General features: G+C 46.7%; 1 protein-coding gene across 1 annotated transcript in view; it reads left to right on the forward strand.

The window, feature by feature from the left end:
* The window catches only part of LOC118796549 (calcium-binding mitochondrial carrier protein Aralar2), a 41,863-nt gene extending 33,772 nt beyond the window's left edge, over nt 1-8,091 (forward strand). Inside the window, exons 14-18 of the mRNA XM_036555492.1 lie at nt 1-140; nt 3,772-3,910; nt 5,713-5,871; nt 6,130-6,220; nt 7,137-8,091. The exon at nt 1-140 is cut by the window's left edge and continues 1 nt beyond it. Of these exons, the coding sequence (XP_036411385.1) occupies nt 1-140; nt 3,772-3,910; nt 5,713-5,871; nt 6,130-6,220; nt 7,137-7,314 (707 nt within the window). The 3' untranslated portion in view covers nt 7,315-8,091. The remainder of the gene's footprint in view (nt 141-3,771; nt 3,911-5,712; nt 5,872-6,129; nt 6,221-7,136) is intronic.
* The last annotated feature ends 416 nt before the right edge of the window (nt 8,092-8,507 follow it).

Genomic DNA, 8,507 nt, shown 5'->3' on the forward strand with positions numbered 1-8,507 from the left:
CCGGGGGTTCCCAAGTCATCTTCACCAACCCCCTGGAGATTGTGAAGATCCGGCTGCAGGTGGCTGGAGAGATCACCACAGGCCCACGGGTCAGTGCTCTCTCAGTCATCCGGGATCTGGGCTTCTTCGGCCTCTACAAGGTGGGCAAACAATGTATGCCTATATACGACAAATTACGATAAATAATTACATATTGCATGTCACTATGTGCCGTACGTCTCTCTGTGAACAGTATTAACAGTGGTGGCCTAGTCATGTCTTGAGGCAAGCTTTTTTATTATTGTAAAATTAATGTTTTCCATACCCAACTGATGAAACTGGCTTTTTTGTGTAATGCTTTGTGGTATCATGGATGGTGTGTTGTCCACCTGCCGTGGGAGTACAAAAAGTGAAAAGTAGCTTGTGGCTAATTTTCGTAGAATGCATTGTATGACGTGTCACGAATGTTTTAACTGGACACTGTCCCTGATGAGTCAGTTTTCACCTTGCTCCCCTTCTCTGTAAATAGTGCAGTTAGGGTCTGCTCTTAGGGCTGACCAGAGATCAGTTTAATACTTTTTTTCACATGGTGACTGGAGTTGGAATAAGGGTTCAGTAGCCTGATCCTGGATGGCCTGTTGGGGCCAGGAAGTGTGTACTCTGTGCTGCTGCTGTTAGTGTCCTGCCTGGGGGCCACCTCATTAGGCCTGCCAAAGCTCCCCTTTGGGTTAATGCAACAAAAGCTGCATGCCGATTACAAACATATTTAGTGCTCTGGTCTTCAAGGGAAGAGTTGAAGTGAACTTAATCCAGGTTCATTACTCGTATCCCATTTAATGAGGCAGTCAGATCACCCCATGAACTTCCCATGTAACAGACTCCTCTGTACTGTTTTTGCACAACAAAATGCGATCTCACACAGTCCTGATTATTTTTCTATTGTAACTGTCAGTTGTTTATCAGTGAAGAGGAAGGACCAGTAAAAAGTAACAAGGTGACCTATAGCCAGCTTGAACCAAAAGTTCAAGCATTATTGCAGACAGAATAAAAAAGGAATTGCCATATGCAACCCCTTTTTGGAAGCTTTTTTTTCGTGGCCTGGTTCTTTGAATGCACTTGTGGTCTAGGTATGGCTGTTTGCCTTTGTGCATTGCATTGGTGAACAATGTAATTACCATATTGATGAGTATAATGGGAAGCACATGATCTCGTAGCGCAGTCACTTAACGAGTATGCGAATGAACCCATTATCTGCAGACATGCACATAAACAATAGAAACACGCCTCACAAAGTTCACTCTCTCCTGTTTACTCTGAAAGTGTCAGCAGGTCTAAGCTGGAGGTGACCCATCTACTCTTAAACACTCAATCACGCAGTCAAAGTTCTCTTATAATGGGATAATGGAACACGCTCTGTAATATATTTAGAAGTTAAAGAAACATGAATAAACCTCCTTAATCTTTACATGTTATTAACAATGTTAATCTTCCCTACAGTCTGTATAGGCCTAAAGCCATGCTGTGTGCATAGGGTTAGCAGTAGACAGCTAGCCAGGTCTGTCTCAGGTGCTGTAGCGCCACACTCTTGTGGTTTGGGTGTGCTTCTGTCATGTCGTGCTATATCGAAGCCCTGGAGCTCATAAAGGCTCCATTTACCTACCAATAGGCCAGCAGCAGGCAGGAGAACACAGCCCGTCAGGTTGACCTCCCACAGACAGCAGCCACTCTGCAAGAACAATGGCGGAAGTGCTCATCCACCATTTGCATGCTAATGCATGGTGTCACTCTGTGCCAAAGGGCCTTAGTGTGCAGCTAATATAAATGGAGCTGTTAGCTGTTAGTTAGTTGAGTTCAGCTTTCAGGAGGTATAAAGGCCGCTTGCCTGTAGGCCAGAGGGCAGAGACTGTGGATAGTGGAAACAGACTGTCAGAGAGTGAGACAATGGTGATGGTAATCACCAGTAAGTCCTGAGGAGATTCGGACATTACTGAAGTAAAAGTTTTACGAGTATAAACATCATGCAGACCCGATCTGCTATTCGGGAAGTGCACAGATCCTGTGTTTTACATTCTGCTGAACAGTGGCTTATTCAATAGTTCTTACTGTAGATTCAAACTAGAGACCAGGACAAATGAAGGGATGTGGAAAAGGATTTTTATTAATGAACATTTCCCCTCTTCATGTAGCATTTCTTGATTGGCCAAAACCTGCTCCTGTCTCATACCAACAGTAAAGCACATATGGATTCCCGCCGGAATCAGCAGAGCTCACCTGTCATTCTGTCTGTGGCGATGAAAAAAAGCCTTTGTTTTGAAAATGGAATAATAGCCCGGGGCCGAGTGTAGTCTCAGCAGGACAGGGGTGTGTGTATGTGTGTGTGTGTGTGTGTGTGTGTAAGAATGTCTTCCGCCCCCCTGCGCAGACAATGTGCATTGACTGCAGGAGACAAGCTCCGGCCTTGCGTCTCCCAGACCGACTGGCTCCTCTGGCCCAGCCCTGCACAGAGCTGTCTTTGTCACTCTAATTATCCTTCCTTTCTGCTGGGGATGGGGGGAGGGGGGGGGGCTCACCCACCAGCACTGCTCCCCATATACACTTTAAAGAACAAAAACAACACCCCCGGCCTCTCCCACACACCCCTCACGCTACACCCCTCAGACAGGTGAGGCCGAACAGTGGGGCGGTTAGGGGAGACCTCTGTTTGGCAGGTGGGAAACTGAACGGCTCGAACCCCAGTCCGAGCGCTTTAAGGCAGCTCTCGCCAGCGCCAGACTATGGTGCCGGAGGCAGCGGCAGCGGCGATGGACAGGCCGTCCCGGTCTCTGAAAGGCCCGATGTTATCTGCCTGGTTTTCAGCAGGTAGTCTGCTCTAGCAGACAGGGGAGCAGCCCGAGGAAAGAGATACCCGGGGAGTAGGCGCTACCTGTGTATGCTGCGCGGATTAACCTGGAAGTTAAATGAAGCCTGTCTAAAATGCACCGCACTTGGCATTAAACCGTTTGTTGAAGGGAAAATCTCTCCTTTCCTCACTTGGGCGGTTGCCAGGGGAAAGGGGGGGGGGTTCTGAGGAAACCGAATCTCGTTGAAGATGTTTCTCTGTTTACAAAAGGGAAGACTGTACGATCAAAAGTCAAAGAGTATTGAAAGTATCTGAAAGTGAACTCCCAAGAATGGGGTTTACCTGAATGTGGCAATCGCACACCACATCAGTGGCACATAAGGATAATATATAAATGCTTATTGCACATAATCAGAAAGACTTCCTGGTTCTTATTTCAGGTTCCTGTAAAGGGATTGAAAAGTGACATCCATCAACTTCTGTGGGAACATTTTGGCTTTTATTGCCTGAGCTTGGTTCACCTAAATAAGGGACCAGTTCAGTAAAAGCACAAAATGTTTTGGCCTTAACTTTAAATGACAGTTTGACAGAAGCGTTGCCATTAAGAGAAGATTTACACTCTGTTCTTAGTTATGGAGAACTTTGCAAAGACAAAAAATGCCATAAATTATGAACTGAAATTTGAATATTAAAAAGAGCACCCTTAGCTTGCTGTCTATCCTGACTTTAGAGACTGCATGTCTGTGTGGTCTGTAATTTATGAACAATATCATTCCCACAGGTACTTTTAGTCTGAAAAGTTGAGGTCTAGAATGTCCAGTAAAAAGTGGCAGAAAGCCGCCTTTGTGTGTTTCTTTTGTTTTTGTTTTTTTTTTTTTTTTTTTTTTTAAGAAAAAGGGAATATTTCTTTCCCCTCGTTCACCCCGCTCTCCCTGTCCCTCCCTCCCCCTCAGGGCGCGAAGGCCTGCTTCCTCCGCGACATCCCCTTCTCGGCCATCTACTTCCCCTGCTACGCGCACGCCAAGGCGGCCATGACGGACGAGGACGGCCGGGTGGGCCCCGCCAAGCTGCTGTTCGCCGGAGCGCTGGCTGGTGAGCCGCCGCGCGGCCGCCGGTAGCCGCCTCCGACCGCTGTCTCCACTGCGGTCGCCTAATTAGAGTGCTCAGTGATTTAGGCTGGGGTTTGGAGCACGGCGCAGCTGCCAAGGCTGGGGATATTTTCCACTTTAATATATAGGACCTGGCAGCTGCGGGACCGCGAGGGGTACGCAGTCAGGAGCAGCGATAAACAGATCTTACCGTGGCCGGTGAAATTAAGCAGAAACCTCCGGGTTTTCGTTCAGAAAAAAATTCTTTTTCATGAGTCTTTTTTTTTTCTTTCCCTCATATGTAAAAATGACTTACGTTTTATTTGACTGCCGATCGAAAAGAAAATATCATTATAAAGACAATTAAAGTGGCCAAGCCAATATGGTTTGGACCGTAAGAGAAAATGAATTAATACATTTATTTTTGTAGTCTTTTTTTTCCTGATAGGTATGTTGATAGCCTTGGACTGGACACAGCCTAAATGGAAAAGTCATAAAAATTGAGAAAGATATTCCTGTAGCCTTTTTTTACCTCTTTTTGCAGCGTCTGTACACCAGGAGCTAAGGTTCGGACTTGGTACACAGAAAACGACTACACCCTTAATAATGTTGCAATTGCTCTTTGTTTTTATCACCTATACCTAAACTTAGCAGTAAATCACGGCCGAAGGAAATAATTTCAGTGATTTACAATCAGTTTAGGAAATTGAATTGCATGCTCCGTCTGTTCGCTTTATGTTGCATAACGTAGCCTCTCAGCAGACAGCTGGCAATCTTAAACGGTCGGTAGGCCTTTCATGCGGCACAGCTGGGCCTGCGCTGGTGATTGAGGTGGAATACCTCGTTCAGGGCTACGGCGGCAGCGCGCCGTCCGTGATTGCAGCCCCTGACCCGTGCTTCCGGGCCCCCGTCGCCGCGTCCCAGCGCCGCACTGCACTGCACTGAAAGCGACCTGGAAGCTTTATGGAAGAATTAGCCGCCCCCCCCCGCCTCTCGCTCTCTCTCGCTCTCTCTCGCCATGGAGAGAGAGGGGCGAGGAAGCGAGCCAGACCGCTCCTTTCCTCCTCGGTAATCAGCGATTAAAAGCCGCCGCCGGAGAGAAATGGTCTCTTCAGCCCGTTTAGGGCGCAGAGGCGGGGGCGTTATGAGCTAATGGTGGCGAGCGGCTTGTCTGAAACATCACGGACCGGCGCTGACACGTGGAGTACCATAGATAGCGCTGGTCAGGTGTTATGAGGAGAGGGGCTGTAGAGTAGAGTCAATGTGCTTTCCTGTGCCACTCTATGGTTCTCTACCGGAGGGGCTGGAGGGCCATTATGGAGGTTAGGGGCCCTAGAGCCTGCTGTTCCCGTGACTCCATGAGGAGGACTCCAGTGGTTGATTTGTGTGTTAAATGGGGAAGCGCAGTGGCGTCTGTGAGGGCCTGTAATGGGAGGACGGGGCGAAGCCGCTGCCGATGACTGGCTGCGCTCGGCTCGAGCGGCAGCAGAGAGGCCCCCAAGTGGGACGAGGGGTGTCAGCGCACCCCCACCTGTCGCCTCCGCTGCTCAGCCTCTAAAAAGCGAGGTGAGAGGGACAAACTCAAACTAAAGAGCGCACTTTGGTTCACCCTCTTAGAGGGGACTGTTGAATAATGGAGGAACTGGAATGACGAGAGTCGCTTTGGCTAAACCTCTCCTGCAGTGTACCATGCTGTGCTGCACGTCGGACTGGGGAAACCTGCTTTAAGCGGTTCAGTTTTGGAAGGAAGGTTTGTGTTGGGGGTTAACCCCTGTAAGTAAAGTTCGTCACACACCCCCCCCCCAGGTATGCCTGCGGCCTCCCTGGTGACCCCAGCCGATGTTATCAAGACCCGGCTACAAGTGGCAGCTCGTGCCGGACAGACCACGTACAATGGGCTCATTGACTGCTTCTGGAAGATTCTGAAGGAAGAAGGGGCTCGGGCATTCTGGAAAGGAGCTGGAGGTACGGCTTTCCGGGATGAGTGCACCGACCAACAGCGTTAGCATAACCGTGCATCGTATAAAGTCTATTTTCTAGTATTTATTTAGCTAGCACTGCCCTCAGTTGTCAGATGTGATTTGGACAGTTGCGATTGTTATTTTGTTTGTAAAACCTCGCTCTAAACCTCACTGTTGTCTTTTAAAAGACAGGTTAACGTGGTGTAAGAAGTGTTTGGTTGATAACGCATCACTTTTAATTGATCAAAATGTTTCCCTCCAGCTCGAGTATTCCGCTCCTCACCCCAATTTGGAGTCACACTGGTGACCTACGAGCTGCTGCAGAGATGGTTCTACATAGACTTTGGTGGACAGTAAGTTCTTTTTCAGTACTTTTTTGTTTTTCTAGTAGCTTTTTCTCACACCATGGTATTAACCTAGCTTGAATACCACTGGGGAGAAATCTTCAAGTATTCATCTTCAACGGAGCAGGAAAAAATTGTGCCGATCTAAATGCCACAAAAATAAAAACTCACAAGTGTTTGAAAGTGATCATCTTCCACAGGGGCAGCTTGATATAAATTGCCTTGAAATGTAACGGCACTTGATCTTTGCTTTTAATGCTCAGAGATGTCTTGCTACAGGAATGAAATGTTTCTATTTAAAACCTTGCGGCCTGATTGAAAATTACTTGTGGGTACTTTTTTCCTTCGACGGCCGAGAATGCCACCGGCCAAAAATACATTTTAAATATCCAGCCGACCGCTTCAACCTGGCTTTGTAGGGCTCGGTGTGACATTTCCGTAAGTGCTGTGAGCGCGAGCCCCTGACATCAGCCAATAAGCCGGGGCAGGCAGACGGGGGGGAGAGGATCAGTCCAGCGCCCGTCCTGCCGTTCCTGGTGGGAGTGACCTCATTTTCCCATTGAGCGCATGGTTCATCGTCGCAGTGCTCGGAAAGTATGTCCGTGCGCCCCGGCCCTCCTGTTGACGTATCGGTTTCTGCAGAGGCCTCGTTCTGTGGAATTCATGCAGCCGTCCGGCTAATACAGCGCAGAGAGGCTCAAAATAGGCGCCTCGCTGTCCTCACTGGAAAGGTCAAGAGTGCCGAAATGCAAACAGGCCTGCAAACCAGCATGGAATTATTTGTTTCTGGTTCCACTGCGCTGAGGAAAACCTCGGTCTCTCCCCCTTTTAATATTCAATTAAGCTGTTTATTTTCAGTGGTGGAAAATGTAAGACGTGAAAATCGACTCTCTCTCTCTCTCTCTCTCTCTCTCTCCTGCTGCAGAAAGCCATCCGGCGCGGATCCCCCGCCGAAATCTCGGATCAGCCTGCCGGCGCCCAATCCGGACCACATCGGAGGGTTCAGGCTGGCGGTGGCGACATTCGCGGGAATCGAGAGCAAATTCGGGCTCCATCTGCCGCGCTTCACCGTCCCAGCACACCCCTGCTCGGGTCACCCGTGAACCTCCTCCCTGCCTGGAGGGGGCACCACACCCTACACGCCTGCACTGTTCAGCTACACAGACTTCCTGTGACTTTAGGAGTGCTTCCTGTTGACTACAATGAATATCTTACTGAGAAAGAATCACATTGTGACTAGCACAACACTCATAGCTTTAAGAAAAGAAAATGTTTAGTATATCGTCAGTATTTTTGAAAGTGTTCAATGACCTCCAGCTTATTTTTCTTCACTTTAAAGTTCTGAACGCAAGCACTGGTTCATTACCAACTGTAACGATGGTTTACCTCTGAGCAAAAATTAATTTTATGGGACTAAAGAGTGTACAGTATTTTGGATACTATAAACCAAACAAGGCAGTCTCCCTGCTGTTGTTAAGGTGTAATATAATGAATTGTATTTGAACTGTGTGACTCTGTGTGCCCGTTATGTTCTCAAACGCACAGTAGAGAAGGTTCTTTCGTTGATATGAATGAAAAATGGGCTGTTACATATCTAGCAATTTATCCAGCTCACAAAAATCAGTTCTTTTAAAATTTGTGAGCAAAGGGCATGTTTAGCAACAAATGAAAAGGTGCAACTAAGATTAATCCTGTAAGCAGGATGTATTGACATATCAGCTGTTGCACAAAGTCCTTAATTGTAATCATCATGGTGAAATGTGATTCCACTAGTGAAAACAGTGAATTAAAAAATGTACAAGCACACTTAGGAGTGATCAGTGCATTCAGAAACCAGTGTTTCAAAGCAGCAATAGGTAACTAATTTTACATTATTTTATGGGGTGTGAGAATGCTAGAAACATGTCTTTTTGTTCTGGAAAAAAAAGTATTACTGCTAACTAATTTTCAAATTGTGAATAATTTTGAACATTTGAATGTACTTTAATTTTCAGTATTTACATAACTCAAAATTATGACTAAATGAGTGATCTCGTTTTGTTTTTGTTCTTTTTTTAGGATATAATGTTACTGTGTTATGTGTCTTCATTGTGTGGGTCATATGTCTGAATAATAACATTCCGGTTCAAATAAGGCTACGTTGTTTTTCAGTTTACTAATGATTGTTCAGTGTGAATTTGATACCCTAATTTGAGAGTGCAGATTTAATAGTACAGTACATTTATCTCTCGCTCTCTCCTCCTTTTTATATATAATTAATTCATTGTGCCTTGGCACATGGCATATGTATGTCAGT

The sequence above is a fragment of the Megalops cyprinoides genome, chromosome 21 (genome assembly GCF_013368585.1).
Source record: "Megalops cyprinoides isolate fMegCyp1 chromosome 21, fMegCyp1.pri, whole genome shotgun sequence".
NCBI lineage: Eukaryota > Metazoa > Chordata > Actinopteri > Elopiformes > Megalopidae > Megalops > Megalops cyprinoides.